General features: G+C 38.2%; 1 protein-coding gene across 3 annotated transcripts in view; it reads right to left on the reverse strand.

The window, feature by feature from the left end:
• Positions 1-8,671: 8,671 nt before the first annotated feature.
• GABRA1 (gamma-aminobutyric acid type A receptor subunit alpha1) overlaps positions 8,672-22,193 on the reverse strand; it is a 58,375-nt gene continuing 44,853 nt past the window's right edge. For all 3 annotated transcript variants that reach the window (XM_055125609.1, XM_055125610.1, XM_055125611.1), the window contains exons 8-10: positions 20,310-20,462; positions 14,283-14,485; positions 8,672-11,521 (exon numbers count right to left, since the gene is read on the reverse strand). In XM_055125609.1, the coding sequence (XP_054981584.1) occupies positions 11,210-11,521; positions 14,283-14,485; positions 20,310-20,462 (668 nt within the window). In that variant the 3' untranslated portion in view covers positions 8,672-11,209. The remainder of the gene's footprint in view (positions 11,522-14,282; positions 14,486-20,309; positions 20,463-22,193) is intronic.

The following is a 22,193-nucleotide window of genomic DNA, read 5'->3' on the forward strand; positions in this document are numbered from 1 at the left end:
ATAACAATATTAAGTTAGATTTCACAACAATACAAAATTATATAAAATTTACAACAATATAAATTATATAAATTTATAAATTGTTATTTCATAAGAATATAAAATATATAAAAATAAGTGTTGGTATATTTCATAACAATATAAAATTATATCTGATAATTTTATAAAGCAAGTGCCTTACTCATCGCAATATCTCTCTGGCCCAAATAACTTTTCCCTATATGTTTCTTTTTATTCTCAGTTGAAGATGCTTTAAATGAAATTATTGCATTTTCTTCCTGAATCAGTTTATACATGTTTATATTTGGTTAACAGAAGTGGGGTATTAAAAGCTGTTATTAGGGGTTTTATAGCTGTTATTAGGGTTTCCCCAGCATAGTAACCCCAAGGCATATTTGGGACAAACTTCCCTTCACATTTTGTGATGCTCTGTCAGGCCAAAGTGATTGCACAATGGGTAGGTAGGGTACGTGAACCAGATTTCACCCATGGAAGCACGTATGCCCCCTTGATTCCTACCAGGCAGATGCTATGGTGATAGAATATATCACTTGTATCACTTGTCATCTCCTTGCTCATTGATTTGCTTGAGCTGGAGCCAGTAATGTCTCCATTCATCCCTGTCTCGTGCTAATGTAGCTCAATGGCATCTGCTCACTCCAGGAACACAAAGATAGAATATATATAATGTTAAAACTTAGTAAGCACTTTCAAGGCCCGAGAGTTCTGCCCTTAAGTCATATCAGTAGATACTTGCTGAGCTCCTGCTTTGATCTTGGAAAAGTAAGTGCTCAATTCAATGTTAGATATACAATCCCGTTGCGCTTTTCATTATACAGAGATAATATGTTTATTACCACTGTCCTCTACACCACTTTCTTCACACAGATTTCCATTTGTCATCTCAACACCTGTTTGTCTGCAGACCTCTATTTTTTTTTTTGCAGACAAAAATTCCTCCATTAATTTTTGCAGACAAAAATTCCCCCAATTCATTGTTCATTGTGCTTTTTCTTAGATACAGACTTGCTCGTGGAATTTTTCTTTATTCAGTGTTCAGTGACACTCTGTTGCTCTCACGTTAGCATTTAGATTTCTCAACGAAATATAGTAAGCATCTCTTGGATCTGTGGGTTTATATCTCTTTATACCTCCCTTTTATTTTTTTGCCAGCATAGGAACCCCAAGGCATATTTGGGACAAACTTCCCTTGACATTTTATGATGCTCTGTCAGAGCTGTCAGCCACAGGGCCCTTCCAGAGAGTGAGAACATGGCTCTGAGAGACCAATTAAACTCTTTTCAATAATAGACACCAAAAAACCCAAAGGTGATAGGAGCTTAGTAAATACTTAAATATGGTCTAGAGAAAATGCCATGATTTCCTGTTATTGAGAGCCTTGCATTTCTTTTGATCTGGTGGCATAGCTTCTCCACTAGGTGATATTGTCGTTTAATCACTCCATTTGTAAAAAAGTTATCCCAGCTGGCTTTGATTTTTCAGAAATAGGTATCAGCAGACCCCACCCACTATAGATCACAATCCTAATCTCTTTTTGTTGCCCAATTGGGTCTAAGACTAACAGAAACATCGGTTCTATGTTTTGTTTGCAAACTCCCAGCAGGGTGGGGCAGTGTGGGCCATCCTTGGCAATACTCAGGACTTATTCCTGGCTCTGTGCTCAGAGATCACTCTTGGTGGGCTCCAAGGACCCTGGAGATCCAAACCGGGTCAGCTTCATGCAAGGCAAGTGCCCTACAGACTCTAGTATCACTACGGTCCCCCAAACATCTGCCTTTTATTAATTTAGTGGCTTGTTTTCTCAAGATATTCCAGTTGTTTATCATTTGCCTCTAAATTTTTACTCTTCTTGCCCCTTATTTGGAAACCATCTTCTTATCTATACGTCTATAGTTTTAACATGTCTTCTAAAATTCAACTTTTGTTTTCTCTTGAAGGACTTCATTCAATTCCATTGCATCGTGTGCTGCTGTAACTCACACCACCTTTCATATATGTGTTGATTATATTCCGTGACAGAGGAAGTTTCCTAAGTGGGGGACTGTCTATTGATTCATCATTGTACTTAATGCCTAGGACATTCACACAAATGTATGAGTTAGAAGATGAGTCGGAGGGGCCGTACAGTGAGTAAGGCACTTCTGTGTACATGGCTGACCTGACACACCCATATTGTTCTCCAAACCTGCCAGGACTGAGCCCTGAGTACAGCCTGGTGCATCACCAAGACAAAACAAAAGCAAAATTATAAGAGATTTATAAATACTTGAATTAATGACCCTAAGTAAAACTCAGAGAGTCTCTTGCCCGCACGCCTGGCTGTCTTCCCCGGGGCCCCTCGGTGGGCTCCAGCTTCCCTCCTTGCCCCGAGCAGAGCTCCCAAGGCCGAAGACCTCTGGAGCCTAGCCACAGCCATGCTTAAGGCCCCTCTCCACACATTCAGACGAGCCTCATACATGAAGGAACCAGCGGAGGAACCCACGTGTGTGGGACCGGGGGCTGAGACCTCCAAACCTACTCAGATCCGGACTGGGCCTCCTCCGCCCAGATTTCCCATTTTCCAGTAGCTAGGCGGTCACACCCAAGGACTGCCCCCAGTGCTATGTAATCCCATCAATGGCCAACATCCAAAGACTTAAAACCAAGCTCCCGGAAGCGACATCTCACAGCCTACTCCCTCTGGGAGAATCTGGAAAGCTACCGAGAGTTTCCTGCTCACATGGGAGAGCCTCGCAAACTCCCCATGGTGTATTCATATGCCCAAACGTGTAACAATGCTGGGTCTCATTCCCCTGACCCTGAAATAGCCTCCAATGTGGCATCATTGGCAAGGACAAGTAAAGAGAGGCTGCTAAAATCTCAGGGCTAGGACAAATGGAGATGTTACTGAGACTGCTTGAGAAATTCGATGATCAACTGGATGATGATGATGATGATGATGATGATGAAGTAAAACTCACTAAATTCTGCTGCAAGACATTGTATTCTCTGAATTGAATACATAATTAAGGTCCAATAATGAGACTCTGGCTACTGAGAAAAGTCAGAGATCAGTCTTGAGTCAGGTTTGTGGATGCTTCAGGGGACGGGTGGTGGTCTGGATGTGGTCTATACAGACAGATAGGAGCAAAGAGCAAAGAGTTGCAGAAAAGGAGATTTGGGCCCAGCTGCCAAAACTTTATCAAATTGGTGTTTATTGAAATCTGCAGCATTCTTGGTAGGGGAGTGTTTCATCATTCTGTCAGTGTTTTGACAATTAAGGTTTATCTCTCATGTGAATTCTATTTTCGATTGGGTAATGAGGCTTCATCTAATCTTGTCATGCATTAATATGGTGATAGATTAGTAATACCTGCCTTGGAAGAATGAGGAGTTTGAAGAGGGGCCCATTTGTATGCTGCTATAATCCCTTATGCAAAATTTCTTTACTGAATGCACTGGTTCCACAAATTTTTCTGGGTGATGTAGAGATGCCAACTTGAGAAACGTAGTGAAGACTCAAAATCATAGAAACAGAATTAAGATGTCTTTAACCTTTATAGATTTTCCAAGTTGCCTACTAGAAAAATTGTTTTTTTCTTTCCAATTCTGTACTTTTCAGGTTACATAGTGGAGTTTAAGATGTTTTGAAAAATTCAAAACTCGATTACTAAAAGTTAGTGATTTGTTGTGATGATTTCCATAATTGGTTTTCATAATTTACACTGGCCTCTGCATTTAAAAATAAGTAAAAATGTTTATTGTAGTTACTGATTGGATCACACCATATTATCTGTAAACTTAATTACCAAATCTCTGGAACCTAGTAAGAACTTGTTCAAACATAATATTTTTTTAAAAATTTATTGAATCACCATGAAATATTTACAAAGCTTTCATGTTTGAGTTTCAGTCATACAGTGATTGAACACCCATCCCTCCACTAGCATATTTTCCACCACCAATGTGCCCAGTATCCATCCCCCTATCCCAACCCTCCCCCTACCTCTATGGCAGACAATCTCCCCCATACTCTCTCCTTTTGGGCATTATGGTTTGCAGTACAGATACTAAGAGGCTATCACATTTGGTCCTTTATCTACTTTCATCATGCATCTCCCATCCGGAGCAATTCCTCCAGCCATCATTGACTTAATGGTCCCTTCTCTATTCCAGCTGCCTTCTCCCCCAGCTCGGCTCGTGAGGCAGGTTTCCAACCATGGAGCAATATTTCTGGTCCTTGTCTCTACTGTTCTTGGGTGTCAGTCTCATATTATAAGCATAACATTTAAATGGTTCAATTTCCAAACTATTTGAAAGAACTTTGTGTTCCTTTCAAGCTATTCCTTTGTGACTTGTTTATTAAATCTTTTATTGTGTACACACAATAAAACATGGAGGTTAAAACAGTCCATAAATACATGAGTAGGACTTATTTAGATCATGAAATAAAGTAGAGAATAAAACTGAGAAAATAGGAGGAAGCATAATAACCCACAATATCATGTGTAGTATTTTAATTAAGTTTGTGTGTGATTTCATCTCCTTTGTAAACTTTGGTTCCATTCTTAAGGTTTAGATTTTCTTTTTCTCAGTGTAAATTCTAAGAACAGTTGAATTTTATTTATAAAATATACAAATCAAGGTGGTGGTAGTAGCAGACATTTTGGAACTTTTTACGGTACTCCTAAAACAAAGTTCTTGCCATTGTAGTCAGTGGTAAGTAAAGTTAGCAATACAGAACCATTATTTGCGTGGCACTGAGCTAATTGCTCATATTTTCTTACTTATCACCATTATAATTTTATATGAGAAAATTTTCCTCGTTTAATGGATAAGGAAACTGATGAATGGGACCTTCATTGCTTTAGATTTTTCCCTCTTTCGTTAGGTTTGTGCACTTATTTTATTCTTCTGGATGAAAGGAGGCTATTTCAGACTCTGTTTGAAGCAGGTGGCCATTCCCTCCCGAGGACATTTGTTTTGAGTGACAAGGAGCCAAATGGAACAGGTGGGACTCGCTTATTTCTCCTGTGTTCTACAAGGCTGCCCAATCTCAGGCCACCTGCATCCTTGGACAGTTCTGATTAAAGAGCACAGCACCTGGCGCTCCGCAAGGTCACTCCCTGGCGCTGCCTGCCCTGCCCTGGGCACTTGCAGCTTTACGGTCCCTGGACAATCTGTCATCTCTGCTTTGTCCCAGTAACCTTTGGCAACAACAGAAGCAAACAGGTACCTCAAAGCCAAAACTTGGGACTTTTCTTTATTTTTCTGTTAATTGTGGGTCACACCCGGCAGTGTTCAGGGCTTATTCCTGGCTCTATGCTCGGAGATCATGCCTGGAAGTGCTCAGGGGGCATATGTCATGCCGGGGATTGAACCCCAGTTGGCAGTGTGCAAACAAGCACTTTACCCTTGTATTATGACTGATGCCCCAGTTGACTCTTTTTTTTTTAATGTTCTTTTTCAGATTTTATTTTATTTTTTCATTTTTGCTTTTTGGGTCATACCCAGCAATGCATAGGGGTTACTCCTGGCTCTGCATTCAGGAATTACTCCTGGTGGTGCTCAGGGGACCATATGGGATGCTGGGAATTGAACCCAGGTCGGCTGCATGCAAGGCAAATGCCCTACCCACCGTGCTGTCACTCCAGCATCCCCCCCCATCACCAGTTGACTCTTGATTCTTTTTTTATTTTTTAAGGCTGATATCAAATCGGCACCACAGGAAGACATTAGCTCTTTTGAAGGTTCATTTGGAGTCAAGCTCAGTGATGGACGTATTAGAATTCTTGAACGAAATGATTCTTTGTGCTATTTTTACAGAACAGAAATGGGGTTCTGGGATTGACAGATGATAACAATCACTTATGTGGAGTTGTACACATAATAAGTCCAGTTTCTTAATACCCATTGCAAAAACTAGAAGGGAAAAAAAACAAAATATTTATGTAAACTTCTAAGATTCAGGCTTTATATTTTTCATTAGAAAGAGCTTCTCGGGATATTTATGATTCAGAAGTTATGCCCTTGAATAAGGAGTTATTCAAAAGCCAAACTAAAGTGATACATGACCCAGAGGAAAATGACTTTTATCTTCCCAACAAATTTTGATCAGAGGCCCCAGAGATTCGGTAACCTTTGTAAATGTCAACAATACTAAATATAACCGTTCAGAGAAAACTGTAGTAAGAATTGACTGGTGGCAACAATCACTGATTAGTTCCTACGAGTAATTTATTCATTTTTAAGAGATCATATCACTCGTCATAAAATAGTTAAAAATTACTTTTCTGCGATGAGAACTTCAGATATTGTCTCAGCAACCTTTAGTGATTAAATATAGTCTTTTGTAGGGGGGGTGGGGTCGAGGCACCTACCAAGCAGGGCAGAGAAGAGGAGGCCCTGGAAGTGGTACTTAGCTCACCCGCTCAGTATTTCAGTGCTATTCTAGCCCCGTGGTGCTTTGGGTCACAGGGACAACCAGGGACCTTTTAGGTGCCACACTGCTTCGTTAAAGAGAGGTACATGGCAGTGTTTTTGAAGAAACCCTGTTGTACCTCTCACCCTGAGATAATCAATAATGCAAGGAATCCAGATTATTTTCATCACTGGGATTTCATAACCTGCTGTTGTGAACATCTAGGCAGTGTTTTCTTTTAGACATATTTGCTGTCCTCTAAAGTTAGATTATTATGGGTGATGCTAAAACATCATAATTCTGATGCACATGGACCTTCTTTTGCTCTTACAGCACTAGAGAAGTAATAATGGGCAAACTATAGATTTTTTTTTGGCTAATTGTTTAGAAATAGCTCTACTACAGTGTAGAAAGGAGAGTAGAGTCTCACTTAGGATGTCTGAAATGAAGTTCCCATTGTAAAAGACAAATCAGTTTTAATTCTCATAAAAATTTGAGTCTGCTACACAGAAGAAACTTGGAACAGGTTCATTTAACTGGATTTCTTTGTTTTACTTGTACTGACTTCTATTGCAGGTGCAATTTAGACATTTCCTGCTTTTGTACTAAGTGAATCAAAATTCTTAAGACTTATTTTAATAAGCTTTGCATTCTTTGTCTTTGACAGTACAGTGTACTACAGCCGTATAGTTTGATTTCAGAACTAAACACAATAAATCAATAAACGTAAACTGTGGATAATGTCGATACAAATAAACAATGAAACAGCAATGCGGTGCTCCTGAAACAGTGTTCCCTAGACCAGCAGCACTGCAAGAACCCCAGGATTTGCTAGAGACGCAAATTCATGGGCATATCCTAGACTTACTGAACTGGAAACACTTAAGAGTTCAGTAGGTAGAGTTCAGATTCTATTTCGGAAAAAAAAATTGAAAAACCTCTCTGGAAAACCTCTAGTGCCCTATTTATTTTGAGAAACACTGGGCTATAACCTGCCATGATTCTCAGATTCTGTGTTCTATTCCCTGCAAAGAAAACAAACAAAAAAACACATAGGTGGGGGATGGTCCCAAGAATGCCCAAAGGGTCCTGGCATCACTTTGTTGGTATTCAAAGACTCTGACCTGTGGTTCAGTGTTGTGGTTGTGCTGGTAGCACCCAGGAGCTACCAGATCCACACCTGAGGATACTCAGGGTCTGCAGGGATCTACCCAGAGATATGTGGGAGGTCAGTTGGTTCTGGCCATTGAACTTGGATCTGGTGCGTGTACTATAACCCTTAGACTTATCTCCCTAGCCCCAGAGGATTATTTTTTGAGAGTGTTGGAGTATAAGGAAAGGATTTACTCTTCCTGAAATGCTTTGAATGTCTTCTATACCGCTCTCATATATACCGGCCCATGCTGTTTCTTTTTACTTTCATTTGATAGTGCTCTGGGCTTAAGTCCTTGTGGTACTGGGGGCCCATGCTTAGTTCTAGGGGTCAAATCTGAGTTGACCATGTACAAAGCAAGTGCTTACCCACTTTCCTATATCTCTCTAGCCCTGGGTTTTTACTTTTGTCTGTAAAGTGTCACATGTGGAGCTGTTGTAACTACATATTATATACATTTTTCTCCAAAAGTTAAACCAGAATGTATGCAGAGTTAACCAGAACTAAATTGTTGTATGGACAGATGACTAACATCTCAGCATTTTTGAGACTATAGTATTATGGCTTATAGAATTTGAATTGACCCGTTACTAGTAAAGCCAGGTACGTTTCTTATGAAAATGGAGGGCATTTGGCTCTCCCTTGGTGATAGAAGTGCTATAATTTTACACATCCGAAGTCTTAGCATTGTTGTAACTGTAATGTCAGTGAAAATATAACACTTGTTTTGTTTGCTTTTGTGCTTGGTACTGATCACAGATCCTGGCTCTGTGATCAGGAATTGTGCTGGAATCCAACCTGGGTTGGCCATGTGCAAGGTCAAGTGCCCTACATGGCATATGATATATTGTACTGGCCCCAAATAAAACAGTTTTAAGTGATGTTTTTTCAAGGTCGCAGGTCACATCCAGAGCCTCATGTGTCAGGCACCATTCTTTAGCATCAGATCATACCACTGATACATCTTCAAAAGTCTCCCTGAATACCTTTGATTTCTGCCATCTTTTGGTACTCTCAGCTACTTCTAACATGAAAACAGAAGTTTTAACATGATAATGGAAGTTTCTACTGATGATATAAAAGTCAAGCATTCAGTATTATTGAATAATATTAGCTTTATTATTATAATAGAATACAGTGTGACATAAAAGTAAGAGCTTTTGCTAAACTCTGTAAAGCAATACATGCACCTGCCATAAACAGTCTCGATTCATGTTTGGTTTTATTGCCACTTCACTGCACTAGGTGCAATAACATTCACTGTCATCTCTTTAAAAAATTTCCTGGGAGTAAGCAGGAACCGTCCCCTATAAGAGTGCATCTTTATTTTCAAGGAAGACTTAACTAGTATTACATGGTTTAGCAAAGCACTGTAGAAAAGCTACATAGAGTTATTTGTCTGTGATCAATTGTGCAATCAATTTATACAATAGAATACTATCCACATTTACTAACAAAGAAATGGTATAAATGCAGTCATTGCATAGCAGAAAGCAGACTAATAAGAAATACTCACATCTAATGTTCAAATACAGACCCAAAATTAGCCATGAGGCGTTTGGAAGATAAAATGCTCTCAATAAACACATCAGGTTAACACCAAAAAAATAACAAGATAAACAACAACACAGAAGTTAGAGCCATATTGATATCATTTTTCTCTACATGATATCTACACATGAAACCAAAGGATGAAACATTCTTGGTTTAGCCTATCTTCGCTTAGCTCATCAAATTTAGCAGGACCAATCAAACAATAAAGCACATTTAAAAAGAAAAACCAGAGTTTGTTTAGGAAACCACATAGTGCAATTTCCTATATCATTGGATAGCAGCTTTTTGAGAAAAATATTTCAAAATGTAGATACGGATCCCAACTTTCTTATTTGGCTGGTAGGTCTGTATTGTAGTATTGTAAATGTGTTTAGACCATAACCTGTGGGTTCTGGACAGTAATTTCAAATTCTCTGAAACTCTATCAGATGAAAGGAGACTTCAAAAATGCCTTCTGTGTAATTATTTATCTCAAACATCTGGGAAGTAATAAAACAGACTAGAATTTTCATAGGAAGTATTAATGAACCTCTTGTAGTGAAAGCCCTTACATAGTATAGCTACAAATGTATTGCTACGGTATAAATGAAATGTAATAATATTACTTAATAAGAGCTATTTCCTGTACATTTGCATGTATTTTTATATTTACTGCTACATATGGTACAACACTTATTGAAATAGTAGGTATTAGCAAAGAAAGCAACACTATACAGTTGGTTTTCTAGCTCCCACTAATACTTTCCCACTTTCTTTCTATGTTATAAGAGCTTAAAATTGGGAAATGCAGCATGACTTGAGCAGATAGAAACTGATTTACTATTGTACACCAGACTACAGCTTGAAATTGTAAGCTTTTTCTATTTAAGTGGACTTTGTACCCATGTATTTAAGTTCCGTCTGATTCCTATGGGCTGTGCTGTTCTTAAATGCAGCCTTTATGTGTATTTCCTTTGCACTTTTAACAACATTCTAATAGCTAAGAGCGGTGAGTCCTCCACAATATTTTAGGAACATAACTTTAAAAAAAGTAAAAAAATGTACAATCTCATGCTGTATATTTACAGATATAATGTCTATACTCTATTTTTGTTTACTTGCCATAAATTTCAATCTAAAGCTTTTAGTGTATTTTTATATAAAATAATACATTCAACAATTCTAGAACTTGCAAAATATTTTGCCCCTCTAAAAAACATCTTCATAATGAGAATAAAGAAATTAGTGGACCCATGTGCTATCTGCAAAGAGATAGGATAAAAGGAAGAGAATATTTTAAAATCTTTTAACTATGTTTTTATTTTAGGTTTTTTTATTTGCTGTATGTCTGTTAAAATGATTCCTCATGTAGTCTAGTGGTCAAAGTTCAGATGATAGTAAAGTAGCTTATTTAAAGAATTTTTTCTCAACTGAATCAAATGTGTTCTACAGTGAGGAACGGAATCATTTCCTATGAAATGTCCATTAATTTGTAAACGATGTTTAACAGCAAAATGATGCATTAGGCATTTTTGAAAAGAGGAAGAAAGATGATCTTTAGCTTTTTAACAGAAAGGTTAAAGCTATGCATCAGATTTTACAACAAAATTAAAAATATAAGCACACTGCAGTTTGTGCAATAATGACAGATTTAAATCTTCTTTTTTGTTAAACATTTATAATTTATTCTTTTAAACACCTCCACATAAAAATATTTTTAACATATACAGTATATATTTTTTAGAATATCTGGAAATATATATCTACAAGTGACCTGGAATTCCTTCTATTTTCCCTCTCCCTTTCTCACGTCTCGGGCCCTACCTCCCTGGGGGTCCCCTCTGGCTGGTAAGCTCCTTCTGTCGCGGTTTTCCCTCTCGTGTCCCCTCCGCTCAGAATCCTGCCTTTCAGCTGTCTGCTCACCACTGCTCTGCTCTGGACTGCTGGACAGGGGTCTGTTGTTCTTGTGTGAATTATGGAATTAAGGAAACCTTCAAATTCTTTTAAGACAGAGGCAATAAAGCAGAAGGGAATCACTGCACTGAGAACAGAAAGCCATCGCCAGCGCGGAAGACTGAAGAACAGAAAGCGAACACACAGACCTATTGGTGCGGGGTCGGGGCTTTGAGCTGAGGCTCCCGGTTTAAGTAGGTCGCCCAGTAGACCAAGTTAAAGATCCCGAATAGCAGCGGGAACGCTATTCTTGACAGTCGGTCGATTTTGCTGACACTGTTAAAGGTTTTCTTGGGTTCTGGTGGTTTCGTTTCTGGCTTGACTTCTTTGGGTTCTATGGTTGCGCTTTTAGCAATGGTGGCCAAGCCGGGGTCACCCCTCGCCAAATTTGGGGTGTAGCTGGTGGCTGTTGGAGCATACGTGTTGTTTTTCTTAATGAGAGGATCTTTCACTTTCTTTGGCTGTAGGAGACAGTAAAGCATTTTTTTTTTTTTTAAATTTTAGTAAACTGTGGAAAGCAAGGTTGTAAACAGCTGAGCAAGGTGACCTTTACTTTGGAATCCAAACCTGTCTTTTATTTCAAATCTGAGAAATGTAATTTAAGACTATACTGTCGGGATACGTTAAAAGTATAGAAATGTACTTGCAAATGTAAGATAAGCTCTGAGAAATTAATATACAGGGTAGTGATTACGTCTATACTGTATGAGATACTTGAAAGTTAGGAAGGGAGAAAATCTTAATAATTTTCTCATCACAGAAAATAAATGGAAATTATGTGACAGGATGGAAGGGCAGTTAAGCTATGATGATTATCACTTGGCAAAATATAAATCTATTAAATGAGCACACTATACTCTTTAAATTTACACAATGTTTTATGCCCACTATATCTCAATAAAGCTGGAAAAAGTGCAGACATTATTTTTATTAAGCTCCCCTCAACCCCCAAGAAGTGACGTCTACTTTTCCACTTGCCTGGTATGAAATGTGTCTTTGGGCTAACACCCAAGGACAGTAGACACAAGGGCCAGGAGGACTGGTCCAGGGTTGGAAGCCTGTCTCAAGTGCTGGGGGAGAGGGCAATTGGGATAGAGAAGGGATCACTAAGTCAATGACGGTTGGAGGGATGGTTTGGGATGTGTGCTGAAACTAGACAAAGGACCAAACATGATCGCCTCACAGTATCAACATTGCAAACCATCATGCCCAAAAGTAGAGAGAGAAAGAAGGAAAGTGTCTGCCGTAGAGGCTAGGAGTGGGGTGGGGTGGGGGTGACCGGAGGATTAGTGGGGGTGGTGAGAAGTGTACGCTAGTGGAGGGATGGGTGTTGGAACACTGTATGACTGAAACCCAGTCATAAAAGCTTTGTAACGGTATCTCGCGGTGATTCAATTCAAATCAATTAAAAATAACCAAATAAAATTTGTCTTTGACATCCTGTGCTCATGTAGAAGGCTAACTCGAGGAGACTTTATAGTCTTAGGCTTTACCTTGTGGAAACATGTGCCAATACCCTGTGAAGAAGCTGCCATAGACCAGAGGCCTTGGGAAGTGAAAGGCCCGTCAGCAGAAAGCCCTGGACACAGAAGAGAGGCCATCACGGAGCCCTCGGCCCTAGAATTCCCCTCTGGGTGAGCTGCACCCATGGGAGTGAGTCCAGTTCAGGTTAGTGGAAGTACCGTTAGGTATCTGCCTGCCCCGAATATGTAGTGGTTGTGTTAGACCACGAGTTTTGGTTTGCCACCACAAATTATGATTTTATTGTAATTGCGAGCCAATTACAATGGTCTCCTTTCCCTTCTGTTTCAGGTAGACAAGTGACAAACAGGGTTATCCAGGGCATTCTGAATTGAAGTGTTGTTACTCAGTTATTAGTTGTTTGTCCATTTTATCTGTGCCATAATTGGCCACTGCACCATTCCTTGGGATTTCTATCATATAGATATTTCTGAAAAATGTAGTGAAAAACTGTATTTCTGCTGAACTGTGCTAGTGAACAAAGTGAGTTTCATCTTTTGTACACACTAACGCAATAGTTTAAAAAGTTTGGGGCTGGAGTGATAGTACAGCTGGTAGGGTGCTTGCCTTGCAAGCGGTTGACCCGGGTTCAATCCCCAGCATCATCTATGGTCCCCTGAGCCTCTCCAGGAGTGATCCCTGAGCGCAGAGCCAGGAGTGAGCCCTGCACATTGCCAGGTGTGGCCCCCAAATCAAGCCAAACCAAAGCAAAACAAACCAAATGCAAATGTGTTGGACACAGTATCATATTTGAGTCAGATTCTTAGGGTCTAGAACCTGGTTATTGAAAATGTCAAAAAATTACTGCACAGTAACCATGATGAGCAGAGAACTTCACCCACCAAACTTCATTCTCAGAATAATTTATATAGTTATATGAATCAGGATAAAATATGTCTAAGAGGCTAGGTGCTTTTTACAAAGCACAATAGTTAGAAATGTTGAAGTATAAAATTCCATCTAACCATTTGATAGTGAGGGAAGATGTGGCTAAACTCAATAATTATCTTATAAATTTTTAAAAAATTATTACTTCTCTACACCAAGTGGCTATTATAGATCAATAATATGTTTGATATTAATAAAATATAAACAGCCACACTAACTTGTATTGAGATGTCAATTTCTTAAAAGAATTCCAATATTAAAGAATGTGACTTTTATTCTATGGAGGAGAGTTGGGAAAGTTGCTGTAGAGTGTTTCATCTTTTTTTGTTTGTTTGTTTTCCACACTTAGTGGTGCTCAGGGGTTACTTCTGGCTCTGTGTTCAGGGATCACACCTGGCAGTGTTCGAGGGACATGATTAGGGAACTGGAGATCAAACTTGGGTCAGCCACGTGCAAGGCAAGCACCCTACCCACTGTACCGTTTCTCCAGCTCCCCAAACACTAATATTTTTTGCTTAATAGTTTTATACGGTGGAGAATTTTTACATGATGTCTAAGTATTATTAGCCTTAAAGCAGCCTTGTAATTTGGAAAAAATAAAATGTGCATCCTGTCCTTTAGTTCACTGAAACTTGGAGATAAGTGCATTTGGAAGACTCAATTCAGTAAAGGTTAACAGTTATACACACACACACACACACAGAGTATATGCGTGTGTGCACACATAGTAATTTATAGTAAGTCCAGTCATTCCATTTGACAGGTTTAAAAATATGAATGGTGATATTATCACAGGAAATATTAAATTTTTACCTTTTCTGGAACCACGCTTTTGCCATCCCATGCATAACCTCTCTTGGTGAAATAGTTGACTGTGGCAAACTCGATCAGAGCTGAGAATACAAAGGCATAGCACACTGCAATAAACCAGTCCATGGCAGTTGCATAAGCCACTTTAGGGAGGGAATTTCTGGCGCTAATACTTAGAGTTGTCATGGTGAGCACAGTTGTCACTCCTGCAAAGAAAGAAACACAGTGAATGTGCAGGCTCAAGTGACAGAATTTCACCATTGTGTATAAAGGAAGGCTGGCAGTGCCACAGAGGGGTTAGCTTCTGCTCCATGCCCAATTCTGATTTGGGATGGATTAGTTTTAACTGGAGCCCAGTATAGTTTCCAGTTATGATATGGGAATATCAAAAGGGGATCTGCCGTGGATAACACAGTGAACTTCTCTAGCTGAATTTGAATATGGTACCCTGGGAGGAAAAGGAATTAATACTCTTCACTTTGCCCAGGTATTTGAAAAAGAAAGCATAGATCTTTACTGCCAAAAATCTGTAAGAAATACCTCTTTAATATTCTCACATCACTCTTTAATATTCTATCTATGTACCCTACTTTCATAAGACCCAAGCCAGTTGCTTCGTATCACTGATGAATGAATTATGTGAGTATAATAATATATATTATGCTACGATAACAATAATAATAGTTTATTACTGACTAAGTTATCATGAGCTCTTTTGCCTCAGTCCTAGTTTACATATTAACTCTTCTGCAATTACACTATTTTCCTGGTTCTGAAATAACTACTCATTTGGAGAAATTATTAAAACATGCATATGAAGTTTTATATAACTGACTAGGATCATCCAGCACACAGAAGTAACCAAACAAAAAATTGAAGACACTGGATTCAAATGTCCACGATCTTTTTCCTCCTGCCAATGCTTCCTGATAGTTCCCACTCTGTGAAACTCGGCTCTAGGAGTTAAAATTGCCTGTACTGAAATCAGTTTCAAGTCAATCACTTTTAGTTTATTTGGATAAAATTGTGTGAGTAATGTATAAATGATGAGAAAATTAATGTTAATTTGACTAATTTGATTTAACACTAGAGCTAATGTAAAATTAACAAATTAACAGAGTAAACATTCCTGTGAATCCATTTAAATATACATAAAAGACAGCTCATAGTAAACCAGAGCGGAGATGCGCAGGGTGGGAACATCCTGACCTCTGCCACCGCTCCTCTCAGCCTCCTGCTTATTAATTTATTAACGGAAAGGCCTCCGGTAAGCCAATTAATTTCTACAGACCCCAGTTTATGGTTCGAACAGCAGTGACTTGGAACTCACTTTCTCTACCATCTCTATCATTGTTGAAATTCTAAGAGAGAAGAATTTCTGTGCAGTAATTCACAAGATTTGATTTAATTGTTCTTGTATGTGAAAGCATCCTGACGGTGATAAATCATAGCCACAAAAGGTACTGCCGCCCCTCATGTCTAAAACTCTTCCCTGATTCTTTCTTCTGATTAAATTTTAGAGAATTAGCAGGGTTGCACAGCTAGTAGGTGTCAGATTTTTCTAAGCTGTGTTATGCCATTCAGTATCGCCTTATTTTAAATGGATTTCGTGGTAGATGAGCCTTGGGGTTTGTTATTATTTTTCTTTTGTGGTACAAGGGATGAAATCCCGAATCCAGCAGAGCCTTGCACATGCAAAGCAAGTGTCTACCACTGAATTTCATTCCTCATTTGACCTTGATAATTGTTTTAGAAAGTCAGAGGATTGAAAAGAAACAATAAGATTTTTATTAACTCATATTTTTTATACAGATCACGCATCCAATTGTACAGAATAGGTTTACTTTGAAGTTGGAAGGAACTACAAAAAATGGTGAGATTTATCCATTTTATATAATGTAATGAAAAGCACTTTTGCCGTGGATTGTGGAACTTCTTATACTTAGAAATTCCTCTGGTGGTAACTTACTAGGTTAGAATCTAAAAGTTTGAAGACCTTAAACCTTGTAGTTTTGTATGCTGCCTCAGATTATGTTTGTGTTTTTGTTGGTTTCCTTAATAATGCAGAGAACCAAAAGTAGAATTTTGATGACACTTTGAAATCAGTAGTATACAGAAAAGATATGCGCAAATCAGGTTAATCTATTGATAGAATTTATGTGAGTCACCTTTTTCTTACAGTGGTTTTCATCAGTATTCTGAATTTCAGGAAAATACAACAGAATCCAGAAGCTCCTGTAGTACTTCCTTAATCTTTAAGAAGAGCACAGCGCAGCTCTTGAAAACATTTCCCCCTTTTTTCACACCCCACCATGTCTAGGGCTTACTCACCCTTTTGCTCAAGGAACATTCCTGGCTTTACTTAGAGGACCAGATGTGGGACTGGAGATTAAAACTCTTGTCAGCTTCGTGCAGGACAAACACGCTACTCATTGTACTATCTCTCTGGCCCAAATCCCATCTCTCCATTTTAAACTTATCCATCAGGGCCTTGCTTTACATTTGTCCAATTATTCTAGAAGCTCACATGGCAGATCCTGGCAAGCTACTCATGTCGTATTTGATATGCCCAAAACAGTAACAATCGTGGGCTTCATTCCCCTGACCCTGAACTTGACAGGAACGAATGGAGACGTTAACTGGCGCCCGCTGGAGCAAATCCATGAGCATCAGGACAACAGTGATACAGTGATACAATGAATAGCTTAAGGAATATTGACTGGAGACAGACCTGTACAATATATCAATATTAACTTCAATAAATATCCAGAGCAACCTAGTTTTAAATCCCAACTCTAGAATTGCTGATAAACCTTGGCGACACTGCTTCACAGTTCTGAGCTTTTGTGTTTTTAGAATGCTTTCCTCATAAATTAATTTTATTAAGTCTAAATCAGAGGGCTAATATGAGGCTTAAATAAAATGTGGTAAAATATTTAGCAACTATCATTATGCAAAAGGCAAAGTTAAAAATCTATTAATATTGACATCCCCAGCCCTTAAAGATATACTCTTGCTATATGTAGTGAATTCCATATTTTTCAAATTTTGGTTTATATATACAGCTCTCAGAATAATTTTAGTTGATATATTTATGCCAAATCTATCTATATTTAAGCATTTGACAATAGTAGTGTGTGTGTGTGTGTGTGTGTGTGTGTGTGTGTGTGTGTCTTAGGAAGATAGGTCTTATGATTTTTCCTATTTAGAAAGAGAAGAAAACAGCTGATTGAGGATCTATTACGTTTCAAATATGGATTTATTTTAGTTCTTTACTATGCAATTGAAGCTTAGAGATGATTAGTCCTAAAAGTTGGATATTTCTTTTTTTTTAAAGTTGGGTATTTCTGACAGCAAAATTAAATGACCACAGTACCTTGAGAAAAGCAAAAGGCCAAGAAAATGTTTCCCTGAAGTAAAAAACATTTCTGTTTCTTGTATCCTGATGCCTTTTAATAATTTGTTACAAAGTGCAACTTCTTTTTTGTATTTTTTTCTTAAAATGCCCATGACCCTCTCAAGTGTCACATATTTCAGGAGCAGCTGCTGAGTTTAGACTCAAAATAATGAAAACATGTGTACTAAATAAATGGTAAAAGGGTAAAGGCCTTGGAAAATTGTATTTGCTATTTTGTTGAATAGTAGCACTGGAAATATATAATTTTGTTTTTTTGTTCTTTTTTTTTGCTTTTTGGGTCACACCTGGCGATGCACAGGGGTTACTCCTGGCTCTGCACTCAGGAATTACCCCTGGCCGTGCTCAGGGGACCATATGGGATGCTGGGATTCAAACCCGGGTTGGCCGCGTGCAAGGCAAACGCCCTACCCGCTGTGCTATCGCTCCAGCCCCTGGAAATATATAATTTAATACACAAAAGTATTTGCTGTAGCTGAGTTAACGATTTGTAGTTATATTCGCCAAAATGACATGGGTTTGCTCTGACATCAGATTGCTGAAATTTTGAGCATGCATATATATAAAATTAAGGATTCCAAAAATACTTTAAAGAATTTCCAAGTCGAATGGGAGGATTTGGGGAATTGGAGATATAAAATATCCATTTGAGTTTTTTTTTTTTACTTTTATGGCACTGGGATCATTCTGTTAAAGAGTTACTATTTGTGTTCTGACTTTAAAAAATGATATAAAGTGCTCAATTCTTATACAGTGAGAAGAGAGCATTTTGGCATGAATTCAATCTTCAGTTCTAGTAAGTGGTTTCAGCAGTAGTTAATATTCAACCCTAGTTAATAAAAATGCTAAGGAGGGAAATGAAATGCTCATTTACTCTGCAGCTGGAATCATTTTGGATCGTGATTTAGCTGTATTCTTAAGCTGTTGTCAAAGCAAAGATGTAATGGTTTTCAAGCGGGAAGCACCTTGCTAAGTTGAGAAGACACATTTTCTGGGTACTTGCAGAGGAGTCTTGTTTTGTTTTAAGAATAACTGATTTTTCATATCTTGCATATTATTAGTGAAGGGTGCAAACATAAGGAATCACTGCATGTGAGCACTCCTTAGCTTAGATTATCATCTTTTTAAGATTTATGTTGTGTAGTAGGGTCTTAAGCATAGCGAGTGCAGACTTGATATTTCTTGGGAAAACTTTGATCATCAAATCTTTCGTCTATAAATATGTGACTTTTGCTTCCAAGTGAATGATGTTGCCCCTGACAGCTCTATTCCATGTCTTGTCACTGCTGTAGGTGACACTTTGGTGGTGGGACAGTAGCACCCTAAATGACACAGAATCCAGAGATAGTGCCTAGGTCTTACTCCAGGCTCCTGAACCTAGCACCTTCTGATCTTGGCAGGTTACTTAAACTCTCCTTCCATTCTTCCCTTTCTATCTTCTGGAAGTAGGGAGAATATGAGTGCAGGCAATGTATTTTAGTGTTAAATGAGATATAGGCTTATTTCACAGAATAGATGCTGATATTCAAAACAATAATTTATATATTATTAAAAATTTAAGCTCAGCAAAATAATCTTCAGATACTGCTCTATGTTAAAAGTTCATTGCCAGGGCTGGAGTGATAGCACAGCGGGTAGGGCATTTGCCTTGCACGCGGCCAACCCGGGTTCAAATCCCAGCATCCCATATGGTTCCCTGAGCACCACCAGGGGTGATTCCTGAGTGCATGAGCCAGGAGTGACCCCAGTGCATTGCTGGGTGTGACCCAAAAAGCAAAAAAAAAAAAAAGTTCATTGCCTATTCTTTGCCTAGATCAGTAGTAGTAATATTATAGTAGTATAACAGACTTCAGACTTCAAATAAAAATACATTAATGATTCAATCAATGAGTTTATTGAAAGAGAACCTTTGGTTTCTCATTAGAAAAACTACAATTAGGATTGTACACCATGATATGTAAAGAAATAGTTCTTTGTATGAAAACATATAATCTCTAAAATAAATTAGGGGCTAATATATTTTAATCATATTTCCTCTAAGATGTTATTGCCTTTTAATAATTTACCATTAACTAAACTTAAAATATCGAGGGCTTTAAAATCATTTTAATAAAAAAAATTATTAGTATTCAGAAGTGTATACATTAGGGAAATGAGTTATCTCTGTATGATGATTATTAATGTATTAGGGGCCATTAGTGACCTCTCCCTAAGTAAGAAACCTCTGTATTAATGTATGCAGAGATAGTACTGATAGAATGTTTAGAAATCCACTGACATAATTATGTATTCTAAATTTGTAATTTAAGTATTAATGTTTCTAAGTGCACGCTTTAAATCTGGTATCATGTATTTAATGCCTGCTTCATTTCATTTGTCTCCCAAAATAACAAAACAAATGTTTATTAATCCCAACTACTTACATGCACTAAAACAGCTTGCTTTTTCAAGGAAAAAATAATCATAACATAAAGAGAACAGTAATACCTTGATGCACTATTGAACTACCTTCATATATATACACACATACATATAAATTTTTAATTCTACTTGCTAGGTGACTGATACAATACTTTCCTGTAGACCCTGGCCTGAATGTCTTAACTGGCACTCACCAAAGACAGTCCTCGCTGGTACAGACTCTCTATTGAGCCAGAAGGAGACTTGAGAGAGAATAACCGTCATTATGCATGGCAGGTATGTTTGAATAACAAAATAGCCAATCTTCCTCTTCAAGTGAAAATGAGTGGTCATAACAACATACTCTCCTGGAGGGTGGAACAAATAATAAGGGTGATCAGTTTGACCTTGAAAGGGCATTCATTAGTGTTGAAATTTTTCATCAGCAGCAAAACCCAGAACATCACCTTTCTCCCATGACAGCTGATTCCTGTAGAACAATAGTTTTATTTATCAAGAAAAGTAAGACAAAAATTTGAAGCACACCATGACTCTGAAAATGTGATAGAGATTCCTGGAAGGTAGGGATATCCATCGTTATGCCCTAATCCTGGTGCATTAACATCTGAGTTTATATTTAGAGATGGGATGACTGATGGCATATAATAGGATATTGGAAGAGATCAGATCCCCTTTTTGTTCGGTGCGGGAATAATCCAACATGTGTAATGAAACAGCTTTGATTCCAAATCAGGAGAGCAGAATTCTAGCTTCAACCCGTCAAGTCCGCTACTCTCTGACCTTGGGTAACTCAATTAACAGCCTGATCATTAAGACAGTAAGAATGGGACATAATGCAAGGTTTCTCAAAATGTATTGTGAAGGTTTTAAAACATGCCATTCACCATTTTTTAGGTCTTCAGGTCTCAACTAGATGCACCACGAGGCTGGACACTCTATTTCTGACTAGTTTCTGAGCTGTTCCAATTTCTATCCTGGTCTGGAAAAAACTCTATTAACTAGACACTCTCCGTGGTCTTTCTATACTCCAAAGTATTATTTTATTCACAGGCTCAAAGCAATAAACACATCTCCAAAATTACAGCTTTTAACAAATGGATGGTATATTTTTAAATTATATTTCTCAGAAAGTTTGAGATTTATTCACTTTTATTTATTTATTTATTTATTTTGTTTTTTTGGGGGGTCTTATTCCTGGCTCTTATTATTCAGGGATCACTCCAGGCTGTGCTGAGCATATTTTAGTGGTACCAGAGATTGAACCTGGGTTGACCACTTGCAAGGCCCTACCTAGTGTGTTATCTCTCAGTCCTAGCTTATTCTCTTTGAATAGTGGCTAGTTCTCTGTGGATGGGTAGGGGAGAACAGATATGTCCTAAGAAACGGTCCCCTTCATATCCATATTTCTCTTTCTCCTTCCCCATGTATCTTTAGTTCTATATTATCTTTCTGGGCCCTCCTTTTTAGTTTCTCATGCTAAACCATTGATTGTTTTGACCAGAGAGTATTTGTTGAATTCTATGTTTAAGGCATGAATCTTAATCTTTCTTCAAGGTAAATGCCTAAGTATCTGGCACAATTTTATCTTCAGCACCACTCCTCATGTTTTTTCCCCCTTGAGTTTAGCAAAGAATTTTCCTTCTCTCTGCTCCAAGTATCATTTTAAAACAGATTGTTGCCAAAGCTACATCTCCAAGTAACTTAGAAATAGGCAAAATCATGATCTGTATTTCTAAATATTCGACAACTCATGAATTTTAAGTGGCGGCACCAACTAAATACGTCAAAAAAAAAAAAACAAAAACGTGGCAGTAGTTAACCTCTGCCAAAAAATAGAAGAATGACCAACAGCTACTTCCCCACTTAGGTCTATTCTCTTATTTCACTTGCTGCCCATCTGTTCACTCCGGCTACAAGCTGGGACACAACGCTTGTGTTCTGCAGGACTTCAGAACCAGAGATTGAGCAGTCACCGGATCAGGCCAGTTTTCATTCAACCTGTGAAGGGTCTCTCAGCCTGACTCTTATCCCACTGTCACTGCTCTTATTTCTTGATTTCTAGAGCAGGCAATCACTGA

The sequence above is a fragment of the Sorex araneus genome, chromosome 2 (genome assembly GCF_027595985.1).
Source record: "Sorex araneus isolate mSorAra2 chromosome 2, mSorAra2.pri, whole genome shotgun sequence".
In the NCBI taxonomy this organism is placed as follows: Eukaryota; Metazoa; Chordata; class Mammalia; order Eulipotyphla; family Soricidae; genus Sorex; species Sorex araneus.